Source organism: Ipomoea triloba, chromosome 1 (genome assembly GCF_003576645.1).
Source record: "Ipomoea triloba cultivar NCNSP0323 chromosome 1, ASM357664v1".
NCBI lineage: Eukaryota > Viridiplantae > Streptophyta > Magnoliopsida > Solanales > Convolvulaceae > Ipomoea > Ipomoea triloba.
This window is the reverse complement of record NC_044916.1, coordinates 30,474,623-30,500,854: the sequence shown is the minus strand read 5'-3', so window position 1 is coordinate 30,500,854 and position 26,232 is coordinate 30,474,623. Positions and strand designations below refer to the sequence as shown.

Below are 26,232 nucleotides of genomic sequence, written 5' to 3'. Positions count from 1 at the left end.
GGGGGGGGGGGGGGGGGGGGGGGGGGGGGGGGGGGGGGGGGGCGGCGTACGACAAGGCTAGCAAAATGTATGGTAAGGGTAGTGAGGTTGCGAGTGGCAATGTCTCTTAGTGATGGTCGGCGAGGACCTCGATAATATCTTGGGACTTGGGCCACGAAGGATAATCTAGTAGAGAGGCTTGGCACCTGGCAAGACATTGCATTCATATGGTTGGGCCGTTGGGGATGACAAAGCGATGTCGTTCATGCACTTTGTCAATGACATGTGGCTTCAAGACTCAAGAGTAGTATAAAATGGAATTAACAACATCATCAACTATATAATATATATTATCTCCTCTTGACTTCTCTCTTAATCAATGGGGCAGTGTGTCCTTGAAATATGTGTCAACTAGTTAGTAGCCGTCATCAACTAGTTTTTTTTTTTTTTTGAACACCAAAAGGAAAACTTTAATTAAGCCAAGTCAAGTTTAAGAACATGAACAATGGAATGAGACGGGACCGAAAGGCAATCAACACAGTTAGACATAGACAAGACCTCCGTGCTAATAAATGGGCGACTTTGTTCGCATATCGCTTAGCAAACAGGAAGCTAATAGTAGTAAAACTTCTAGCTAATTCATTCATATCCTGGATAAGGAGATCGAACGATGATAACTAGTTTGTTGATTTGGCTACTTGCACCTAATTTGTACCTTTATTTATCCAAACTCTTGTAGTCTGATTACTTTATTTTAAGGGTCGTAGATCCTATTAATTCAATATTATTTTAAAACTCATTCCCCGATACCTACCTGACTTTATGATGTGTCTAATATATTAAAAATCATCATTAACCAATACAACTAACTTTTAAAACTCTATTATAAATATACAATATATTTTAAAATTTCATATGAAATTATTAAAATTAAAAAAAATTAAATATAATTATCACAGAAAGTTAAATTTTTAATTTTGTTTTTCAGTAATACGCATTTATATTTTAAAAGTGATTCAGCTTGGCGGTCAAAGTTTGAAAACATGGTCAAGATAATGAGCGGAATTGTGGCGAAAATACATGGACATAAAGCAATAGAAATCCAGAGAAAAATGGGCACCCACTAAACAGTAACAAGCAAATAATGTGTGGATGATCCAAAACATCTCAGGATGCATGCGTTCATTCTTCATTCTTCTTCTACTATAAATAGAAGCCTCATCAGCTCGATCTTCATCGGCAATTCATTCAATACATTTAGTTAAAGCGCCTCCTCCGCCTCGGGGACGAGGTAGCTTTAGCTTCTTGTTTTTTTCGTCCGTTTGGTTCCAGTGCATTACCAGGAACCAAAAAAGAAAAAAACAAGAACAATAAAATACAGTAGTACTAATAAAAAACCGAAAATAGAGAAGAAACAAAAAATGTCTCCACCACGTAACATTCTGTTGTTGGCCGTGGCTTCCTTGTTGGTCGTGTCGGCAATGGCGGGCGGTCCCCGGAGCGTCACATATGATCGGAAATCGATGATCATCAACGGGACCAGAGAGCTTCTCTTCTCCGGCTCCATTCACTACCCCCGTAGCCCGCCGGAGATGTGGCCGCAGATCATAAGGGATGCTAAAAAGGGAGGTTTGAATACGATTCAAACATACGTGTTCTGGAACATTCACGAACCAGTGCAAGGGCAGTTCAACTTTGAGGGCAATAACGACTTGGTGAAGTTCATAAAGCTGATCGGAGAAGCGGGTATGTACGTGACTCTTAGGGTCGGACCTTACCTGGAGGCGGAATGGAATTTCGGAGGGTTCCCTTACTGGCTTAGGGAGGTTCCCGGCATCATTTTCCGTTCATATAATGAACCTTTCATGACCCACATGAAGAGATACGTCAAAATGGTCATCGATTTGATGAAAAAGGAAAAACTATTCGCCCCTCAAGGTGGCCCCATCATTTTGGCACAGGTAAAATTCTTGCTGGTTTATCCCTTTAGTCTTTTACCTGTCAGGGTTTTTGTAATGCATACTCTCGGATAGAGTGATTAGTGACTGATTCTGTTACAATAGATCGAAAATGAGTACGGCAATGTGCAACTGGCATATAGGGAGAATGGGAAGAAATATATTAAGTGGGCAGCAGATTTGGGTGTTGGTCTATACAATGAAATCCCATGGATCATGTGCAAGCAAAAGGAAGCCCCTAATACAGTGGTTAGTTACGTTAATTTTCTCTATTAACAACGATATGTCTAGAAATTATTAATAAACTTATGAAAATTATTTTGATTGCGTGCAGATCAGCGCATGTAACGGAAGGCACTGCGCAGATACATTCCAGGGCCCTAATGGCGATGACAAGCCTTTATTGTGGACTGAAAACTGGACCGCTCAATATAGGGTTTTCGGTGACCCTCCGTCCCAAAGGGCTGCCGAAGATATTGCGTTTTCCGTCGCTCGCTTTTTCGCCATCGGCGGCAGCCTCGTCAACTATTACATGTACTATGGTGGAACAAGTTTTGGTCGAACAACCTCCTCATTCGTAACCACTAGGTATTACGATGAAGCACCCCTTGATGAATTTGGTAAGCATCTAGAAACTCGCTGTCATTATTTGACGTACTTTCATAAAAACCCGCCCTACAACCTTAATTCGCTAGCTATAGAGTAAAGGGTTTATATATAATTTCAGGTTTGAGGAGAGAGCCAAAATGGAGCCACCTAAGTGATGTGCACAGAGCAATTAGATTGGCCAAGAAGCCTATGCTTTGGGGAAACCAGACTGTGGAGAAGGTCGGAGCGGATATTGAGGTAATTAATTAATACATAGAATTGATTTGATTGAATAAATAAGTAATTAATTAATTTGTCATCTCTGCAAATTACATCATTATGTTAAAAATTTGAACAACAGATCGTAGTTTATGAGCAACCAGAAATGAAAATTTGCGCCGCCTTCTTGACCAACAACCACACAAAAAAACCGGCCACCGTTGACTTCAGAGGCGCTAAATACTATCTGCCCGAAAAATCCGTCAGCATTCTCCCCGATTGCAAGACTGTCGTTTACAATACTCAAACGGTACGCACGTGCAAAATTTACATTTCATTTTATATATCTGGTTCGGTTAATAACAACTGGCGTTTGTGGGCCCACGAGAGTGCAGATAGTTTCGCAACACAATGCAAGGAACTTCCACGCTTCAAAAGTTGCAACCAATCTGAAATGGGAGATGTACCAAGAAAGCATCCCAACCGTTGAACACTTGCCAATCAAGAACCAGGTCCCACGCGAGCTCTACACATTGGCAAAAGATACCAGTGATTACGCTTGGTACAGCACCAGGTAATTTCACTCTCGAGGGATCCTAGGTTGTTGAATAATTGCATGCATGCAATCTCAGACAATGAATTAACGTACGTACGTGTGTGACAGAATTGATTTTGATCGCCGTGATTTGCCGATGAGGAGTGACATCCTTCCAGTCATCCAGATTGACAGCCTTGGCCATGCATTGCTTGCATTCGTCAATGGCAAATACGTTGGTAAATATATATATATTTTCATCTATGTATTTGTACATGCATTTATATCGTAAATTGATTGTTTTTGGAATGGTATTAGGGCACAAGCATGGAGACTTCGTTGAGAAGAAATTTTTGTTCAAGAAGCCTGTTGAGTTGAAGCCTGGGCGTAATGACATCACAATATTGGGCACCACAGTTGGACTCCCGGTAAATCTATCATTAATCTATACTATGTTAATTAATAAGATTAGCGCATGATGAAAACGTAAGTATTAACGTGCATGATGTTTATTGTAATAATACAGAATAGCGGAGCCTACATGGAGAAGAGGTTTGCTGGACCAAGATCAATAACAATCCAAGGTTTGATGGATGGGACCCTTGATATCACCATGAACGTCTGGTCCCATTCGGTACGTGCTTTGCTTACTTCAAAATTATATATATATATAATAATCTCATTAAAATTAATTTATAATGTTTTAATTTTACCATACTAAACTTTGGGTTTCTTATAATCACTGCAGGTAGGTCTTTCGGGAGAAAAGCTCGAGTTATTCACAGAAGAGGGAGCCAAGAAGGTGACGTGGACTCCATTGTCGAAGAAAACCGGACCCCTTACTTGGTTGAAGGTAAATTTTCTTTAAGTAGTCAGGTAAAAATAAATATTGACCCTTCACAAATTGAGGCACTATGCTGTTGTCATTTTGCACGCCCTAAAATACAGTCATGGCGACATGATATGATGGATTGGAATAACTGATTTCACGTTGCATGCATGCAGACATATTTTGATGAACCAGAGGGCAAAAACCCAGTAGCCTTGAGAATGGAGGGAATGGCAAAGGGCATGATTTGGGTGAACGGCAATAACCTCGGCCGTTACTGGGTCTCTTACCTCTCCCCAATCGGAAAGCCAACTCAAATGGAGTATCACATCCCAAGAGCATTCTTGAAATCCAAAGACAATTTATTGGTTATCTTGGAGGAAACCGGCGGGAACCCAGAAAGCGTAGAGATCCAGACAGTGGACCGGGACACGATATGCAGCATGGTGCCGGAGTACGCGCCGCCGCACGTGAAATCCTGGGAGAGAACCGGGAACGAGTTCCGGCCGACGGTCGAAGATTTGAAATCCGGCGCACGCCTAACCTGCCCTGACGACAAAATCATCAAGAAAATAGAGTTCGCCAGCTTCGGTAACCCTGACGGCGCGTGCGGAAACTTGTACGCCGGAAACTGCACTTCGCCCAACAGCCTTAAAGTCGTCCAAACGGAGTGCCTGGGAAAACACCGGTGCTGGGTTTCGCTGGAGAGAAATGCGTTTGACGAGGAAGGCAAGGACCCCTGCCCCGACATTTACAAGACTCTGGCTATACAGGCAAGCTGCGGACGGGATTAATCAAATGGCTGGAAATTATTGTACACTTAAATGCATATTAAAGTGGTTTGCACTTTTGCCGTTATTTGTTACCTGTTATATGTTGTGTCTCAAACGCTCATTTAAGGAAACTTTATATATATCTCAATTTTTGGTTCAGCGTTTTAGTACGTACGTAACAGTGTGACACACCATAGTTTCTACTTCTCAATTAAATTTACATAAGTGAAGCGTGTTATAGATACAAAAAGATTTCTACTTCTTATTAATCAAAACTAATCAAATGAAATGTGTTACACAACTACATAAATAACAATGTTAAAAATCTAATATCAAAATGAATACACTTATATTTTCATATAAGAATTGATAATTGAATTGTTAATTTGTTTAATTAATTAATTATATAATAGTTTCACAATATTTGAGCTAAATAATTTAAAAATCCTTGGAATTGAAATGGTGTAGGCAAAAAACTAAGAAGCTAGAAAATAGTAAAATTAAAAAGTTTGTATATGTAACCTATATAACTTAAAAGGTAGGGGCTATTGACCTAACACAATTTTTATTAACATTATTGACATCGTAGACGAGTAGATATACTCTGATTAGTCTCTATGAAAACAATTAATAACTAATTTAACTCTAATATATATAAAAAAAGATTATATGTTTTCTACTAATTTCAATATATTAAAATATACTGGAAAAAATTGTCTATCAAGTAATGAAAATCTAGTGAATTCTATTACTATTTTAAAAGGTATATGTGCTTTGAATTTTAAGAATTATTTTATCTATTTCAATATATTGTACGTAAAATATGTGCATTTGCCACATACACATAGACGATACATATTTTTAGGATAGTGACAGAAGAAAAGTGTGCACTTCCCTTTTACATATTTTTGCTTATAAGAAGTTGGTAATTATTTTTACTAGTGAAATAGTTCATCATTTTTTGCTCATTTAGTAAAAGCACCAAATGAGTAAGAACTATTTGTGCATTTATTTATTTAGAGTGATGAGTAAATTTCGCAATCACTAATTTATGTGTGTATATATTAGGTAAATGTCACCTTGCAATTATAGAGGTCTCAAACTACTATTTCACTATATTCAGTTGTCATTAGGGGTGGAAATAGGCCGAGAGCTTTAAAAATTTAGGCCTGGGCCTGCTATGGAAATCTAGAACCTGAGCCTAGGATTTTTATGCCGTGGACCCAGGTCCACCTTGTAAGGTGGACCTGAGTCTACATTCACATACACTATACTATATATTCACACTTTGTAAACTATACATTCACATATTACAGGATTATATGATACTTTACATTCACACTTTGTAAACTCCACATTCACACATTACAGGATTATATGTTTAGTAACTATATTACCATTGTTATGCATTCACACATTCAAAACTCTATATTCACAGGTCCTGTACTCTATATTCACAACTTAAGAACTCCACATTCACACATTACAGGGCTACAAGTTACTAGAACTTCTAAACTCTATTACAGATTCACACATGCATAACTCTACATTCACGATTTCTATACTCTACATTCACACTTTTAAACCTCTACATTCACACATTTCTAGGCAACTCTACATTCACACAATCATAAGTCTACATTAACGATTTCTATACTCTACATTCACACTTTGAAACCTCTACATTCACACATTTTTGGGCAACTCTAATTCAGCAATGTGTTTACTAAAACTACGTCGTTTTGTCTTTTTTTTTTTTTTTAAGGTGGACCTGGGTCCACGGCATAATTTGCCCTGGCCTAGGCTTGGGTCTGCATGTAGGCTTTTTTTTAGACTCAAGCCTGAGCCTACAATTGGCTTAGCGTTTTTAAAAGCCTATTTAACATACAAGCTTTTAAAAAGGCTTCAAAATAGATCATAAATAGGCTTTGAGTCTGTTTAAGGCCTCCATTTTAAGCCCTTTAAAGTATACCTGTACAAAATTTACAAAAAATACCTAAGTTCAATTGTATTATTATTTGTTATCCTATATAATATCATAAATAATAAACAATCAACTCACATAATTAAGTTGCGATATTTCACTAAATATTATAGTTGAATCATAATTTAGAATGAGATTTTTGAGGTGGAGCGTTAGAGTTTGGTAATTATATATACTTGCGATTGTATTGTATATATAAAAATATATATTAGGTATAAAATAGAACACACACACATATATAGGCCAGGCCTGTAGGCCTGAAGGCCGAGCCTTGTATATTTAGGTCTGGCCTGTTTAGTTTAATATGCTTTTGAAATTGGCTCAAACCTGGCCTTTTTACTAAACGAGCTAGGCCTAACTAGGCTTTAATTAGGCCGGGCCATAGGCCCCTACAAGGGGTCTGACCTATTCCCACCCCTAGTTGTCATGAATATTATATGTTAAAAAAAAGGTTGTCGGTAATGAGTAATCTAGATTGGTTTATTTTATTCGCATACTAAGACCACAATGTGAGATTTACCTAGTACGTCCACACTTAGGTAGTGAAGTGATTGAGGGTTTTCCTCGTCAATTAAAAAAAAACACTCAAATTTGGGACTAATAATCACTCTATCATGATCAAATGCTTCGCATTATGTTTTGATTCAAATACGTGACATGTTTTAACAATGCACTATACCAAAATTAAGTTATAGCTAGTAGTAATTAATTAATACATACACAATTAATATTTGGCAAAATCTTGAACTCAATTCTCCCAACCTCCATCTAAGACATTCCATAATCAAGCTGCACCCCACCGTAAGCTCTACAAAATACTCGTATTTAATTAGTTCGTGCCCTCATAATGAATATGTACAGACACACAAAAGAGTAGAATTTGACTTGGCTAAGCCCAAAAAAGTCAGACTCCATTTTGTTCAAGTCAAAACTAAACCTCTGATTTATAATTAATTTCTTCATATTCTCCTTACAAATGTACGTGGCACTATAAACATCACTCTTGATTGAATTAATTTCATCAGATCAGATCAGATGCGTTTTCAATTCATTGGTATTTGAGCTCAACCACGACTCTGAATGAATACCAAATTATATTTATAGTGCATATATCGAGATGGATGGGGTGAAAAATTAGGTAAGGGAGAAATGAATGAAGGGTCATACATAAGAAGAAGGGCGCGGCGGTTTGGTTTTACGTTGGTTGTCTCTACTCGTGACAAAATCGACAAATTTAAGTACTAAAACCTAATACATTTGCATTATATACATTATTCATTTATAGCATCCAATTACTGAACCTTTTGTCCACCAAAAAGTAGGTCACTTGAGACCGACCTAATTTTGCCAATCAAAGTGGTCTCACATGCCAGAGATCAGAGATAGCACAGCTTAGGTATGCAATCAGATTTTAGGATGCCCACGAGACTTTGTTCACTATACCTCTTTCCTTTTTTCTTTTTTTCTTTTTTTTGTTTTGTTTTGTTTTGTTTTTTTTTTTTTTTTTAAACTTTGTTCACTATACCTAAGCACATGACATACGACACCTACTATACCACTCCTTTACTTGCTTCCCATGTGCCATATTTTGATTTTCCCCTCACAGATATTTCACTATTTCATCCTAACACCCCATTTATATATCCAACATCAATCAGTTAACAAGATATATATATTTTTTAGTACACTCTATTACAATGTAATATCTGTTCATAGCTACTTTCTCAACCAAATGAAACACAAAGAGCTAATATCGCCTCCAGTAAAGGTCGAACCCACCCCACCGACGTGGGGTGCAACCGAGTGGCACTAGACTACAAGATATAGTCCTTCCAAATAATTTGTGAACAAAAAATAATAAATTAATGAATAAATAACATAACACCAACTTCCAACATCAATATATCTAGTGTGTAAAATCAACCTAACCAATCCAGGTGATGAGCGTCATTATTAGCCGCACTGATATGCACCAAACTTAATTAATTTTTTGATGTTTGATTACAAAAACTGATCTTATCGATGAGGCATTTATACGTTGTAGTCATATACTAAAGAAAACTATCTAATATAAGAATACTGTAATTTTTTAATTACATTATTATTATTTTTATCATTTGTTAATTAGTTATTCTTAAACTCTTTTTACTCTTTTTGCAAGCCAAAATATTTTGCGGATAGATATATGATTCATGATTTTTAATTTAGATAAAAATGGACAAGTCTTTAAGGTAGGTGTGATTTTTTTTTAGAACTACTGACTTTAATTTATTACAATGTAATATGTGTCTATACATACTTTCTCAACTTATTAAAACACAGAGTCAATCATTAAACTTATTATGACCTCTTATTTAGGAGAACCACAAAAATATCATTGAGTTACAGATTACTTAGCAGTAGGTGTAGCCGTGTAGGTGTGATATTTAGAACACTAGAAGAGTATAATTAAAGAAGATCAATATATAGCCGAAACGTTGTCATAATTCAACATCAAATGAAAGGTGGCGCTGTTTTTGGACCATGCTAGATTGATATTTTTCAGAGCTGCGCTAGCGGACATCTGATCTCTGTCATCTAATTAAACTTAGTTGGTGAGATAGATATTAAAGTTTAGTTTCATCTAATTCCTAAGACCAGCTAGTTGTTATCAACGTTATTTTTTAAAAAATTAAATAGAAAAGCCAGTTGGAGCGGAATCATATCGGAATGAAAATTAGGGATGTCATCAATTGGTCATTTTAGACTTACTTTATCAGACCACTATCAATCTTATCCGTTGTTATATAATAGACCATGTTACACACAACATTATATCGGATCATAGCTGTCAAATGAAACTATAGTTTAATTAAAATGATATTTTAGTGTTATTATAATAAAACTAGTGTGCATGAAAAATTAAATTAAAAAACATAGCTCAGTTAATAATGTATATTGTCAAATGAAACTGTAATATAATTAAAATGATGTTTTAGTATTATTATAATGAAACTAGTGTGGGGGAAACGGTAACATATATTGTCAAATGAACCTTAAGTGTAATATAATTAAAATAATACTTCAACATTATTATAATCAAACTAGTGTGTGTGTAGAAAATAAACTAAAAAATATAGTTCATGCAATAATATAATATATATTGTGAAATGAAACTATAATATTGCTATAGTGAAACTAATGTGTGTGAAAAATGGAACTAATTAACAAAACAAAGCAATATTGTCAAATGAAATTTTAGTGTAATTAGAATGATACTTACTTCATGATCTACAGTAAAATTGCCCAAACTTATGGCTCAACTAAAAATTTTGATTTTTTAAATGTCGCAAATTCACGCTAATAAATATAAACTTATATATCATTCCGTCAATCTAAACCTACATTTCCAAATTTCAACTAAAAATAATTAATATATTTACACTATAATATAATAATATAATAAGTTTTTTTATATTTCATTATTTATTTTCATAAAAAAATATTTTATTTTATAATACATTTATTAATATATTTATTTAAAAATTTAATAAAAATATATTAACGATGAGCTTCCATACAAACACCATATATAATTTATTCCACATTACTTGTGAAACAAAGAAGTGAAAGAACAACCTTAAGTGGCTTAAATTATTGGGCTAGCCCTCTAAATTTCATGTTACCCTGTTCGGGCCACTGTGCTTATTGTGATAAATTTTTCGCCCCCAACTACAAAATTTATTGGTCTTATTAGCTTGGTTGAAAATATCGCTAGACGCTTGGACTATTTTTAGAGATTGAGTCTTGAAATATATGACATAGTTTTTACTCATACCAAGGATACTTGAAGAATATTATGCAATTTCAATTCATGCCAAGGGGTTTAGAGGAATATGCCATAGTTTTGACTCAATCAAGCCAATGAGTCTTGAGAAATATTAGACAATTTTGACTCATGTCGATAAGTCTTAAAAAAATATATGATAAATTTAACTCGTGTCAATAAGTATCTATCAATTTTCTCAATGAATATCTTAAGAAGCTGTACATTATTTATTCAAATTTATCTTAAAAAGCTAGACATTTAATTTATTCAAATTTCATTGTAAGCACAAAATTTTCCCATTGATATATGGCCTAGGTCTACACGAAATAACCATATATATATATGGGTTTGATCTCTATGGAAATGTGGAATTTAAATGCTCAAAATAAAACTTTGAGAATTTCGAAAGGGAATTTTATTTTGATCTTTGAATAAAAATTTAAATATTCTTCTCCACAAATTAAAAGAGAGTTCATATTTATAGTGGTGGAAATACGAGATTCCAATAGACTTCAACTTGCTTGATATTATCTCAATATTAATAATTAAATATTTGAGATAATATAAAGTCTTACCTAAAATGTATTATGTCACCATTATATTATGTCCAGATTCATGATCTTATTACAATTATAATATGTAATTTGACGAAATCTCTATCAAATAATTAAATTAATATAATTAGGCAAATAACATAGCCCAAATTAATTCAATTAACAAATATGTAAGCTCTATCAAATAATTAAATTAATATAATTAGGTAGATAACATAGCCCAAATTAATTCAATTAACAAATATGTAAGCTCAAATAGCTCAATTAAGATGCAATTTAATATTATTATATTATTTAATGCTGTCAATATTTCCATGTTATAATGTGCAATAGTTAAGTTTAAGATAAAAGAATGTAATTTATCATTGAATTACACATTAAGTTTCTTCTTTAATCATATGATGTATAAATCTTTACAAGTTTGTTAAAGTTTGGGGTGGATCACATTATGAGTTACACATTTGAAGGCTCTTTATTAATTGGTTGCCTAAACTTGAACCACAAGGCTTTGATGAAAAGTAGCTAATTTGAAAATTGAGAAAAAGTAGCTAGTAGAGAGAAATAAAGATACTAGAAGAGTGGAAGGTGAACCTAAGCCCACATATAACTACAACCATACCTACACACCCATTTTCGTCCTTATTGTTTTTTTTTTTTTTTTTTTGGCCTTCTCTTTCAAATTGTACTATCTCCTGCCTGCCTGTGTTCTACCAACTTATAATTTAAAATCCTCTTTTAAACCTTTTCTCTTTTACGAATTATGATGAAGTTAGGAGCACACCTATACACTACCCCAAACTACTTGCAACTAACTCACTACAAATAATAATTAACTATAACCATCATTTCACCAACCTCTTATTGAATGCTAGCTCAATTATTTTATTGAATTTTGCACCATTTCAACTAGTGTAGCTTGGTTGAGAAAAGCTATAGTTAAAAAAAATTAAATTTGTAATTAGGATGAAAGATTTAGTTGAATATAGAGATGTTTGTTATATATGGTGGGAGTTGGGAGAGTTAGCTAACTAATATGAATTAAAAGATGTGCATAGTTTGGAGTTTAGTCGAACGAAATTGAAGGCTGGTAAAAAGGGAACATAGTCACAATTATCACATGCAGCTTGTCTTTAATTACTACACTTACTTACTTACACCTACTAGAAAGTTACCCGTCTGATTTTTATATTTGTATATAGTTAATAATCATATCATTCCCGCTTTTTTGGTTTTCATTTTCCTACTCCTCTTTTATTTTCTTTTAAAACAAAAACAATAATGACCAGCTTATCTCATTTTTTAAAAAATTAAAAATATATATTTATCATCAACACACAAACATCGAAACCAATAACATACTAACTCTGTTGTTGCTCATCAAACTCATTATCTCCTATTAAGAGAATGATCTCTGATTAAGAGAGTCACTCCGTGCCACTAGAGTATAAGGTCATTGAGCTTGTTTTGAATTGATTAATTAGATGCGTGGTGACATAGAGTAAGAGTAAATAGAGAAGTGTATGTATAGCAAGTGTAAATAAATATAAATACGTGGATAGGCAAGTATGTGGTAGGAGTAGATAGTTAGATATGTAGGGTAAGTAGATGATATAAATTGTTAACAGTAGAGTTGCACATGTATGATTGTGATAAAGTAAAATATAGCAGGATTGTAGGATGATGATTATGATTCAAAAATGATGAATAAAAGAAAGAGAGAGAGAGAGAAAGAGGGCGCACCGGCAACAGCCACTCTCACCAACTCGCTACCTTCTAGAAGCAGTTGAGCTCACTGGTCCCCCCCACCCCCTTAACCCCACACCTCACCTCACTCATCTATCTATCTATCCCCCTCCCACTTTTCTTTCTCTCTCATCTTTCTCTATATACAATACACACAGTCAAAAGCTTATATAACCCCCACGCATACTATTATATATCCACTCCATCTCTGCTAGCTCAACTCCATCTCCACCGCCGCCGCCGAATTCAATTGAATTAGTGAAGAGTGGTGCCGGAAAAAAAAGTTGTGAGAGGGGGATTTTAATGGGAAGGTCTCCTTGCTGCGAAAAAGCTCACACCAATAAGGGAGCTTGGACCAAGGAGGAAGATGAGAGGCTTATAGCCTACATTAAGGCCCACGGGGAAGGCTGCTGGCGCTCCCTCCCCAAGGCTGCCGGCCTTCTCCGCTGCGGCAAGAGTTGCCGCCTCCGCTGGATCAACTACTTGCGCCCTGACCTCAAGCGCGGCAACTTCACCCACGAAGAAGATGAGCTTATTATCAAACTCCATAGCCTCTTGGGCAACAAGTACGTTACATTACGCTTCATCTTCTTCAACTCACTTCCCCTTCAATTCAAATGATTTCTGTTAGGATCAAACCCTTATCACTATTTACATTATTGCCTTTAGGGACTTTATGATATACTAGACATGACCTCTTTACTTGCCCTGTCTCACTTATAGTAACGGTCTGAATTAGTTATTAAGTGAGGAATTCATATCATTTTGGTTTTTGCTTAATTATTATGATAGGTGGTCGCTTATCGCCGGAAGATTGCCGGGAAGAACAGATAACGAGATAAAGAATTATTGGAACACCCACATAAGAAGGAAGCTTTTGAGCCGAGGGATCGATCCCACCACCCACCGCCCTATCAACGGCGGCGCAGAGCCGCCTAAAGAAACCACCATTTCTTTCGGCGCCGTAAAACCAGAAGACGCCGAGAATAACAATTCGATTCCCGGCAAGGATTCGGAACCCAAAAAAGAAGAAAATAAAGAAGAAACATTATTATTCAAGAGTGAAGAGCCGCAGGTAGCAGAAGCGTGCCCGGACTTGAATCTTGAGCTGAGAATCAGCCCACCGTCGTCCGAAGAAACACGGCCGCCGCCATTGCCGTTAGAAGCCGCCAAATCAGGCGGCGGCGGGAGGGTCAACGGGCTGTGCTTTGCATGCATTCTGGGTATACCGAACAGCATCGACTGCACTTGCAACAACAATGAAGATTACAGCAGCGGCAGCAGCAATTAGCAGTTAATAGTGGTGGCTATTTGGCCTTGCCTTGCCTTGGATGGACTACGGAGATTTGGGGGATATTTTATTTTATGCAATCATCATCCAATTTTCATCTTGTATAGGTAGGACTAATATTTAATCCCAATGCCAATATTAGCACCACCACTACAAAAACAAATACATACCATACAAAACTTTAATGTACCATCGCTTACTATACATTATATTGTCCCCATTATAATATATGATGGATCATATTTGCTATTCACAATTTTTTTTATTTGATGATAATTCAAATTTTATGGTTTCGTCGGACTAGATCCTGGACCAGTCTCGGACTTATGACTATTATTAAAAAATTTATTATTATATGATGGGAGTTGGATATATGTGGTAAGAATTGGGTGAGGGGCAAAAAGGTAATATATATAAATGGGGTGTAATGGATAAGCAGGGAGAGGATGAGAGGGGGGGTTGGAATGCAATAAAAACGCCATAAAGATGATGTAAAATGCGTGAAGGAACTACCAACCAAACTTGGCTTCGTGCAGCGCAGCGGTGCAGGGGGTACCATCTCCCTACCAACCTAACATTTTTGTCTTTGGACGTGACCTAACAAACCCAACCTTTATAATATATACCCAAATTATTAGGGTATCCAATTTTTTATTTTATTTTTTGGTTTGTTTTTATTTTGAACGCCTGCAGTAAATAATCATGCATTGTAAAAGTACTAGTTGGGAGGGAAGGCTCCCCACGCTTACCCCTACCCTACTCCCAAAAACTTTTTGAAAAAAGAGTTAAATTAGTCCCCAGATGAAGCGTATAATGCAATTGAGTCTCTAAATAAAATAAAATAAAAAAAAAACCTTCATTTAAATCCCTAAGCCTGTTAAACAGTTTGATTAAATTCAAAATTACTTGTTTGGCAGGTTAATGCTTTCCAATGCTAACATGTATCTCTTTTTTAATTTTTTGTTTATCTTTTTATTATTATTATTATTTTAAATTCTCATACAGCCACTGACTGTACTCATTCAAGGACAGCCACGACTGTGAAAAAATGATGGTCATAGCTATCCGACAGCCATGACTATAAAAATGATAGTCGTGGTTATTCGGCAATCACGATTGTCCTAAAAGACGGCCATGGCTGTTTGAGACAACCAAGACTGTCTAAAAAAATTCAAAAATTTTGTATTTTTTTGACAACCATGACTGTCTCACCAGACATCAATGACTATCTTCATTCTGCTAAGGGGTTTGGTTGGCATAAAAATACTTGTTAATTATACTGATACAATCATGTATTTCATACATGATTTACTAGCATGGTGTTTGGTTGGCATGAAATTAAATTCCATGGAATTGGAATTCCTAAAATTTGAGAAAAAACATTTTATCTTTTGATTGACGAAAAATTTATTCATAAAGAGTGTGAATTCCTCAAATTTGAGAAAAAAAAATTTCTTTATCATTCTTTGGTATATTTTTTTCCACAACATTTGGAAAAATAATATTCAACCTAATTAGACAAAATTACCTTCATACATCTTTATTATATTTTTTGTGTAAGGGTATATTTGTTTTTTATAGTCATTATTCATTGACAATTCGAAATCAAGCAAACCAATGTAATCAACATTCCTAATAATTTTTTTTCCACAAATCAAATAATGAATTCAATTTTCTCAACAATTTCTTTTATTTAGCAGTGACATAACCAAGTAACTAATTAAGTCTTTTCCTAAAAGCAACATATCTACTCCATAACCTAATTATTAGTTTTTGATTAATTAAGAATAGACTAAAACTACAAGGCCAGCAATAGTTGCTAGGCAACAAGCATGGCCTCCATCTAGAAGGATTGCACTCACCACCTAATAGCCCTTTTATAATTTGTCGTTTTATAACACATCTTTTTAAAAAATAAATAAATAAAATAAAAATCTGACCCACTAAGTAATAATCGACCACGTACGGAAGTACGTATTAGCAATATATATAATCATCACAATGAGAAATCTTAATAGTGTCATGTTTTATACATCCTATTTGTCGGCCACCTTCGACAAATATCAAACAAGTCCATGAAATGATAAACTGATAGAAAATGAGATAATGAGTTTTGAGAATTGTAATTACACATGTTGTATTTCATTTTGACGTATCTAATTCGATTAATGATATTTGATTCAAACTGTTTAAAGATAATACTCAAAATAGTTACTCGGCTATGTCATAATTTTTCATTTATTTATTGACTATTTAATTCATTCAAAATAGTTCGTCGACTATACAAAATCTACTCAATTTAGTGCACGGAAAGACTAAATTGAGTGGATTGTACATAGTTGAAGAACCATTTGGAATAAAATAATAGTCTAAACTAGGATGAAATTGAGAATTATAAAATAGTCAGGTGACTATTTTGAATATTAACTCAATTATTTATATATAATTCAATTATTTGCCATATTTAATTAAGTATATCATATACACACTATCAATTTAGGAATGACAAAAACTTGTGTAAGATCGTCTCACAAATCTTTGGTTCGGGTCAATATAAAATGTAATACATATACTAGCAAATGTAATATTAAATTAGCAATAAAATTTTTATTACTTATATGAAAAAATGTAATACTTTTACTTACGTAAGTGTAACATTACTTATAAGGCATCATTTTTCATCAAAAGTGTCACTTTAATTCATATATTATAAATTAATTAATATAAAATTCAAACTTTGTTAGTATTATATATATTATTAATTCAAACTAAGAGTACTTGACCCAAATTCATACTCGGTACAATGTATATTAATTCAAAGACTTTTAACTCATGAACTAGCCAAACGACCAATTAGCTTGAAAGGTATATCCTCCTTTTTCTTCTACTTATTCTAAACTTGTAGAAAAATGGATTAAGAAAGATTGGGAAATTCCACCTCATGCTCTGTAATTAATGTCTATACATGTTTGGAACCAAATATAATATTTTTCAACATGATAAAAAGACTTCACAATGAATAAGAAATTGAATTAATTAAATATAGAGATTTTAAAATTATTTTTCTATATTTAAAAGTTGACCTAAAAACTTTTGTATCAGCTATGTGTTCCACTTAAATTAAAAGGATATTGACAACATACATTTAATATTTTATACAATGCCGCTTTAATTTTATGGTTGTACAACGTACAAGCCAATTTTTTTTTTTCTTTTTTGAGTGCTACTCACTCTATTAATTGTAGTATCTGTTTGGTTTGAGAGAATTGCAATTCAATGGAATTATAGTTCTCTCGCATGGCGTTTGGTTGGAAGGAAGTAATTATGGGGGAAAGAATTGTAATTCAGTTGAAAAAAGAATAAGGTGAGAATAAAGTATGAATTCAAATTACAGTGTTTGGTATGCATGAATATGATTACAAGGAATTGAAATGGAGTAAGTGATACAATTGCTTAAATGCCCTTATGTAATAATAATAATAATAATCAAAGGGTATTATTTGAGGGGTAAAATTGTCTTTACACTAACAATTTTGCCCCTCTTGAACACCAAATTGCAATTCATGGGGGGTACCCCATGAATTGCAATTCAACATATCGACGTAATTTTGACATCCAAAGAATTGCAATTAAACTACACCCAACTTACATCCAACCAAACACCCCCTCAATTCATTGAATTACAATTCATACCCCCTATGAATTGCAATTCAACCATACAAAGGAAAAGAAAAAAAGAGTAGAAATAACATATTTGCCCTTTTCTTTCTTATTATTACGAAAAGGTATTTTAGTCTTATATCACTTCTTCCCTTTCCTTTCTCAATAATTATATTCCTCCCTATCAAACAATGTAATTTAAATTCACTTTATTCTCGATCACCTTATTCTTTTCTCATCGAATTACAATTCAAATCGCTTCTAATTTCTTCCTTCTAATCAAATGCAGTGTTAGTGTCGATCAGCACCTTACAATATATATATATATATAAAGGAATTTTAATTTGTTAGATTTGTAGCTAGCTGCTACCAAATCCAGCACTTTCATTGTGCTTAAAAAGTCAGACTTCAGAGCACGAGTAGGAATATTGTGGTCAGTCAATATATTTAATAATATTGTTGTCGTTTAGACATAGTCTAACTCGTTTGATATGATGTTGAAGCAATCTAATTAAGATTGGTTCATGTACCAGAATTCCAGGATTGACGTATATCTGTGGTTGAAAAGTGAAAACATGAAAATTGCTTACACCAACAATAATAATACAACTGCGTGCTTAATTAATTAATTTAAGTGGACTATATATATATATATATATATATATATATATATATGTAACATTATTGCATGATTAATTATTGCGACAAAATTAAAATTGTCAAAGACAGTGAGGGTGTACAGTGTTTAATTTCCAAGTCAGAGATATCTAAATATTCGTGAAGCTAACAACCCAGGCCAGTTGTTTTATAAAGCGACATTATATTGATTGCGTTTGCATGCATGCATGCCGACGAATGTAGTAGTAGAGACGTAGATCGCTACCGAGTAAGCTTTACAATGAAATAGTTAATATTATATTATTAATATAATATAATATTACTTGGTTAAAAGAAGCCGTCATCCAAAATTTCTCCATTCTATAACATGCACTACTTAGTTAAACCATGTTTTCATTGACAGCTGCGTCAACTAAAATAATTCTTGTAGTATGAGATTATATTACGGTGTTAATTAATTTTTGTCGAAATAAATTGATGCGGGACCTAAATTAAACCTTAAAATCTCAACTAATTAAACCAAAAATTCAATCTATTATTACTCGAAAATCCTCGTCCATTCCGAAGCTAAGACTAACCATGAAATCAGCCCACCACCTCTATAGTCTAAGCTACTTAATTACTCTGTATTATTATGATTAATGTAATATAAATGAATAGTGGTGGTATTTTGTTTGAGTGTGTTTTCACGTGGCTTTTAACAAGTCAAAAAATAAACGTATTGTACTACAAGATCCGAAAGAATAATGAGGGAGATTTTGTTGGTGCTTTGTTTCTTGGTTGGTTCTAGAAATAGTGGTAGGTAGGTGGGCGTTCGCGCTTTCTGATACGCTTCCCAAATCTTGGTGGGGTTTCTCATTTCTGTCGGGAATTCTACTATATAGACTCTCATTTTTACTTTTTGACGTGGTAAGATATAATAGGTTATCTTGGGTCTCAAGAAAGGTGTCAACATCAAATTTTTGTGTGAAAGAATAAAGGTATGAAGTATAATTTGGGAGTCCAAGTAATATTTTTTCTTCTGCCAGAGACCCAAAATCCTCCGACGTAACCCATCCAAGACAATACAATAAGGCTTTCTTTAATTATTTTTCTTGCCTCATTCATCGATTATATCTCATTCTGCATAGTCGCTTTGCAAAATTTGTCTTCATACTGGGGTTGTTTCTTTATACATAGTGCGTAAGAAGATGAATTTTTTACAACGTTTTACGGATCTGTAGGGGTAGTTTTAATATATACCTTCATTTTATTTTCTACTTTTTACTTTTTAATATATTCATTAATAATTTGTTTTAGGACCATCATTTATTTCTTTTTTTCTTTTTTAATTATTATTTTTTAAATCTAATGAGATTATATGGCAGCATAGTGTGTCACGTAGTCCTACTTGTTATTGGTCATAAGTCATTATGACCTGATCGACGTATTGTAATATAAACAATTTACTTGGGCTCACTTAAAAGATCATCTTCTACTTACTCAATTGTACTCATTCATTCACACTATTTCAATAGTTGCTCGAACCGTTCTAATTTTCATCGAACCAATCAACCCGCCACTTCCGAAGTAAACAATATATGTGTAATGCACACCTCTTTACTCTCATAGTGTACCTCTAGGTCCCCAACCCTGGTCTAATTTACACTATCATTATCCAATCAATGCAAATCGCGTGACTAAAAAATATATATTTTTAGACGAATTCTATTACATGGATTTTCAAATCTTACTCCTTGATGTAGCGGACACTGATAAGCTACTTTTTCATGTGGATTTCAATATAAGTGTCTGCATCAAGATTTTGTGTAAGAAAGTAAGAATTGAGAGAAAAATGAGATTATTCTTTTTAGAAGAACAAGTTTTGGATAGATGATTGATGGGTAGAAAAGACAATGAAAATGGATAGTGAAGTGAAATTATAATGAAGAGGCCCACGTTGCATGCGGCAGCTACTTTACCTACCTAACGCCTAACAAAAAACCAATCTGTGTCGAGGGAGGCTAAAGAGACGGGTCGGTGAGATGATAGTGTTAGTGAAGAATGGGATTTGATAATGAGTGGTGGGAAGGAAGATATAAAGACGACAGTATAATTGCGTAAATGCTATGCTGGCTGAGTGGATAGCTGTCTCCTCAACCATGGTCGCTGTCCACATTACCGTTCAGAACAGGCAACCATAGTCCGCTGCTAATATTCCAATTACCAAGATAACAATGAATTTATGTCCGCATAATGTAGTTTTACTGTTTTTTTTTTGAGTACTACTGACTCTGTTACAATGTAGTATCTGTTCATAGCTACTTTCTCAATTCACTGAAGCACAAAGAGTCTATAGTTGCCTCCACTGAGGCTCGAAGAGTGCCACTAGACCACAAGATCTTTGGACATGTAGTAAACTGTTTACTAGGTCTAATAAACTAAAAGCACCACAGATAAATGAAACCCCAACCTCTCCCTCTGTCGTTATAAAAAAGGATAATAATTTTCTTAGCAAGCAACGGTCTATCAACATTCAACTGTGTAATATAATAGGAAAAGTTCAGCAAATCACACTTTTTTCTAACACCAGATTTAACAGTTCACATGTTGAGGAAAGCATCAAAATAGTAGAGTCGAAGACGGTGCATTTTTTCTAGAACTAGGTTTCCTTTGCCGGACCCTTCTTGGCAGCTTCTGCAGCTGCTTTCTCTGCCTCAATTTCAGCAACAATCGCATCAATTTCAGCTTCCTCTAGTTGTCTAAGTCCATGCTCCTTTGTCATGACAGCAACTTCTATGTTCTTTCCACCACTCTCAACAACCTTAGTTTGAAAATAAAACAGGTCAAATTAGATCCTCAAAGAAAATCTTAACATACTTCCAACTAAATCTAACAACAATCATATCAACTACTTGCACTAGAAGCTGTGGACGCAAAACACAAGACAAGATCAATAATTTTAAGTTGAATATGGCCAGGAAATTTCCTCACATGACTAAATGATTCAAGCTTTCACACCAAACGAAATAAGTGCTTTTGCAATGTCTCAGTCTAACCCCATGAATTAGACTAAAGGGCTTTTGGTAGCCAGGAAAGTTCAAAATTTCAAGAGAATTTAAAAGGTGGGAAAATTATTCGTTCAATTACGTATTTATCCTTTATGGCGCTAGGTTAAAAGTCTCTCATAAAAATAAGAAATTTGTTTCCGACCATTACGAAGGATAACAACACTGCTTATCAAAGAAATTTGCCTTTGAACACTTTTTACATATGTATTGTTTTATATTTTGAGTATTCTTGTTGTAGACTTGAACTTTTTGGCATATGGTTTATCAATTATCCGCTATGTTTTTGTTTTTTTTTTTTTTTTAAATGTTGTATATAGCAAGGATATTAGGTATTTAAAAAAAAAAAATCCTAAGAAAGCTTAACAAACCAAACATTAACACCAAACATGTTAATTAATTTTCCCTACAAAGTTATTTCCATCAAATACATTCTTTGGAAATATTTTTCCGAGAATTTAATTGATGGGAAAGTACCAAAATGCCCTCTTAGGTTGTGTTTGGTTGGGTTATTTTGTACCCTACTAAGGGATTTGATACCTATTACCGTGTTTGTTTGCCTACTTTTGTTGTCCTATTATTGGATTCAAATCCTTCAATAATTATAATTTATAAAACTCATTCCCCTTTCAATCCCCTACTTTTGAACAATGAATCAAAAAAAAGGAAGAAAAAAAATAATAAAAGATCATTGTCCATGTATTAAATAAGGAACTTTAATATATATAGACATATATGTATGTGTGTGTGTGTGTATATATATATATATATATATATATATATATATATATTTTATATATTTATTTATTCTTATTTTTATTAATTAATTAATTATTTATTTATTTATTTATTTTTATTCCAATCCCCATTTGCTATCAAACAAAGAGAATTCTTCTACTTAACCTATTACAACTACCAAGTATTTGATTCCAATTACCATTTCGATTCCAATGTTTGAACCAAATGCGCCCTTAGCATGGAACAGGTCTAGGAAGCCCATTATATATGCTCAGTGAAATGGTAAATGAGGTTCATAAAATAGGTAGCTTTTGTTTGGAATAATCCAACCCAAATAGGAATTAACTAAACCAATGAACCTATATAAATTAGTACAGATTGCACTGGTCAGGGGAAATTGCATGTTAGGGGGGCAGTTTGACACAAGGCACTTTGTATCAGGGTAATAACTTCACATAGAAGATACTCAACCCATTAAGAAAGCCCACCTCCCATAAGTGAAGGGGGAAAAGAAAAAGATAAAAGAGGCTAGAATAATGATTTTTTTAAAAAAAAAAAAAGCTAGTTTCATGCTTCCATTGTTCCATCCTTCAACATTGGTCCATCTCCTTTCCATTTATTTTACATTTTTATGGCCCATATACTTCAAGTTAACTAATTTTAAGGAAGAGAGATTTTTTAAGAGGAAATGATTTCCAAAGTTTATGAGAAACTTTCATGATATGCTAGATATTGCTAATAAAAAATGCAAAATATATAGGTAACAATAAAGCAGTTCCAATGAACCTTAGTAAATAAGTAGCATGCACAAGGAGACTTACTTCAAGCAAAGCACGAATGGCTAGCTTCACAGTTTCCTGGCCAGAGGTTTCCTTGTAGTTCTTTTCAAGAAACTCCCGGATTGAGTTGGAGTTCCTCCCAGTTGCATTGGCCTTCCATGCTGAAAAAGTACCTGATGGATCTGTCTGATAAAGAGATGGAACGCCTGTGTATGGGTCAAAACCAATAATCAAGGTAGAAAGACCAAATGGTCTTACACCACCACTTTGAGTGTATTTTTGCTGAAGGCCAGCAATATAGCGAGTTATGTACTCAACGGTAACAGGATCTTCCACAGTGAGCCTGTGACTCTGGCACTCAATGCGTGCTCTATTTACAAGAACACGTGCATCTGCTTTAAGTCCAGCACAAGCCAATGCAATGTGATCATCTAGATTTACGATTTTCCGTACAGATCTGAAGAGCAGAATATGCAAAATACATAATCAGCAGCAGCTCCCAAACAGCAANTATATATATATATATATATATATATATATATATATTTTATATATTTATTTATTCTTATTTTTATTAATTAATTAATTATTTATTTATTTATTTATTTTTATTCCAATCCCCATTTGCTATCAAACAAAGAGAATTCTTCTACTTAACCTATTACAACTACCAAGTATTTGATTCCAATTACCATTTCGATTCCAATGTTTGAACCAAATGCGCCCTTAGCATGGAACAGGTCTAGGAAGCCCATTATATATGCTCAGTGAAATGGTAAATGAGGTTCATAAAATAGGTAGCTTTTGTTTGGAATAATCCAACCCAAATAGGAATTAACTAAACCAATGAACCTATATAAATTAGTACAGATTGCACTGGTCAGGGGAAATTGCATGTTAGGGGGGCAGTTTGACACAAGGCACTTTGTATCAGGGTAATAACTTCACATAGAAGATACTCAACCCATTAAGAAAGCCCACCTCCCATAAGTGAAGGGGGAAAAGAAAAAGATAAAAGAGGCTAGAATAATGATTTTTTTAAAAAAAAAAAAAGCTAGTTTCATGCTTCCATTGTTCCATCCTTCAACATTGGTCCATCTCCTTTCCATTTATTTTACATTTTTATGGCCCATATACTTCAAGTTAACTAATTTTAAGGAAGAGAGATTTTTTAAGAGGAAATGATTTCCAAAGTTTATGAGAAACTTTCATGATATGCTAGATATTGCTAATAAAAAATGCAAAATATATAGGTAACAATAAAGCAGTTCCAATGAACCTTAGTAAATAAGTAGCATGCACAAGGAGACTTACTTCAAGCAAAGCACGAATGGCTAGCTTCACAGTTTCCTGGCCAGAGGTTTCCTTGTAGTTCTTTTCAAGAAACTCCCGGATTGAGTTGGAGTTCCTCCCAGTTGCATTGGCCTTCCATGCTGAAAAAGTACCTGATGGATCTGTCTGATAAAGAGATGGAACGCCTGTGTATGGGTCAAAACCAATAATCAAGGTAGAAAGACCAAATGGTCTTACACCACCACTTTGAGTGTATTTTTGCTGAAGGCCAGCAATATAGCGAGTTATGTACTCAACGGTAACAGGATCTTCCACAGTGAGCCTGTGACTCTGGCACTCAATGCGTGCTCTATTTACAAGAACACGTGCATCTGCTTTAAGTCCAGCACAAGCCAATGCAATGTGATCATCTAGATTTACGATTTTCCGTACAGATCTGAAGAGCAGAATATGCAAAATACATAATCAGCAGCAGCTCCCAAACAGCAAACCATTATGTGAATATGAAATGGTAAGTGCAAGAGAAAAGCAAGGCAAGCACAGATAACAGATAGAGATTGATGTATATATTGATAAAGGATTAAAGGGTGAGATTCTTGACTTGAGAAATAAGGCACATTGTCATTTGTTAGTTCATACTAATACAATTACAATCACCTCGCAATTGAATTTCACACAAAACAATCAAATTATTAAGCTAACTTCTCAAACAATGTGACTAAGGCATCCTGTGCATTTCCTTAGATAAGTGAATATATGCATTACTTATCTTCCTTTCTGTTCTCCTATAGGCACTACAGACTTATAAGACAGTTTTCTTTCTATCTAGGTAGTTCACCAAATGTAAGCAATGCAAAGTTCTTTAACAACCCAAAATTCATTCTAGAGTAGGAAAAATGCCAAATCATATGTTGAGAAGCCTACGCGGCAAAGGGAGTATATTGTTCCAAAATTTGCATCTTTGGTAAAAAATTTCTATCAATAGCTACCTTAGCTTCAATAATTACTCCTTAGTCCTTAACAATGAACCATGGCAATACTAAAACCCTAGGACTTATCACTAACACGATAAAACGGTAGCATTGCTGATATAGGGAGGATCCGAGAAATCCTTGTAGCTAAATAAATACGTATTTAAAGGTTGAGCCGAAATTTTACCTGGAATCCTGAAGCTTGGGAGTAGACTTCTTCTCGACGCCGAGGACAACAGTATCTGTACCTCGAACGCCCACTGCGGCGTTACCCTTTCGTACGGCTTCTAGGGCGTACTCCACCTGGAAAAGATGGCCGTCCGGCGAGAAAACGGTGATCGCTCTATCGTATCGAGCCATAACTGATCGTTTACGAGTTCGGTTTCAGTTTGTTTCGATTTCTGCCTCTCCGGTACCGAAGGTACTTTTCTAGGTTTCAAGGCGTAGAGATCTTGGAAGACAAGCAAAGAAGAAAGACTCAATTGAAAAACGACGTAGTTTAGTCTTAGATTTTTTTGGGCTGGTTTCTAATGCCGCTTTGGACAATGGACGGACATAGTAATTCAAGCCCAATTCATATTGTGATAGGAACATAAAGCCCAAAACAAAATAAATAGAAATTATATATTTCTGATTTTCTATACTTTGGCTATTTTTATCCATGCAATTCTCTCTTACACATCATCACAATTACAACTTCTTTACTATTTTATCTACACATCCTTATAATTTCAACACATTTTGTAAAGGAGTTAGTTCAATTTTTTGTTATAGATTTATAGGTGCCACAATCCACATTTAGTCATTCTTTTTCAGAATATTTCTTTTTTGTCCTACTGTTATGGCATGATCATTTTTTGTCCTC

At 34.3% G+C, this 26,232-nt stretch overlaps 4 protein-coding genes across 4 annotated transcripts; 2 read left to right on the top strand and 2 right to left on the bottom strand.

Annotated features, from left to right (window-relative positions):
* The first annotated feature begins 1,231 nt into the window (after positions 1-1,231).
* Positions 1,232-5,040, top strand: LOC115999902 (beta-galactosidase 13-like). Its single transcript, XM_031239852.1, has 11 exons — positions 1,232-1,940; positions 2,043-2,186; positions 2,272-2,557; positions 2,665-2,783; positions 2,887-3,054; positions 3,140-3,318; positions 3,409-3,518; positions 3,598-3,707; positions 3,806-3,913; positions 4,028-4,132; positions 4,285-5,040. The coding sequence occupies exons 1-11, from the start codon at positions 1,401-1,403 to the stop codon at positions 4,900-4,902; spliced, it is 2,487 nt and encodes an 828-aa protein (XP_031095712.1). The 5' UTR covers positions 1,232-1,400; the 3' UTR covers positions 4,903-5,040.
* An 8,090-nt stretch (positions 5,041-13,130) lies between these two features.
* Positions 13,131-14,517, top strand: LOC115999907 (myb-related protein 308-like). The gene is made up of 2 exons (XM_031239864.1): positions 13,131-13,536; positions 13,763-14,517. Exons 1-2 carry the CDS (start codon positions 13,274-13,276, stop codon positions 14,259-14,261), a joined length of 762 nt encoding a protein of 253 aa, XP_031095724.1. The 5' UTR covers positions 13,131-13,273; the 3' UTR covers positions 14,262-14,517.
* A 6,462-nt stretch (positions 14,518-20,979) lies between these two features.
* Positions 20,980-23,574, bottom strand: LOC116012317 (proteasome subunit alpha type-7-like; the record flags this gene model as incomplete). Its single annotated transcript, XM_031251837.1, has 2 exons — positions 20,980-21,342; positions 23,146-23,574. Coding segments are annotated over 2 exons (591 nt in total), but the record flags the coding sequence as incomplete, so codon positions are not given.
* A 179-nt stretch (positions 23,575-23,753) lies between these two features.
* LOC116032502 (proteasome subunit alpha type-7-like) lies at positions 23,754-25,813 on the bottom strand. The gene is made up of 2 exons (XM_031275096.1): positions 25,555-25,813; positions 23,754-24,832 (listed from the first exon to the last, which is right to left on the bottom strand). Exons 1-2 carry the CDS (start codon positions 25,725-25,727, stop codon positions 24,322-24,324), a joined length of 684 nt encoding a protein of 227 aa, XP_031130956.1. The 5' UTR covers positions 25,728-25,813; the 3' UTR covers positions 23,754-24,321.
* Positions 25,814-26,232: the final 419 nt, after the last annotated feature.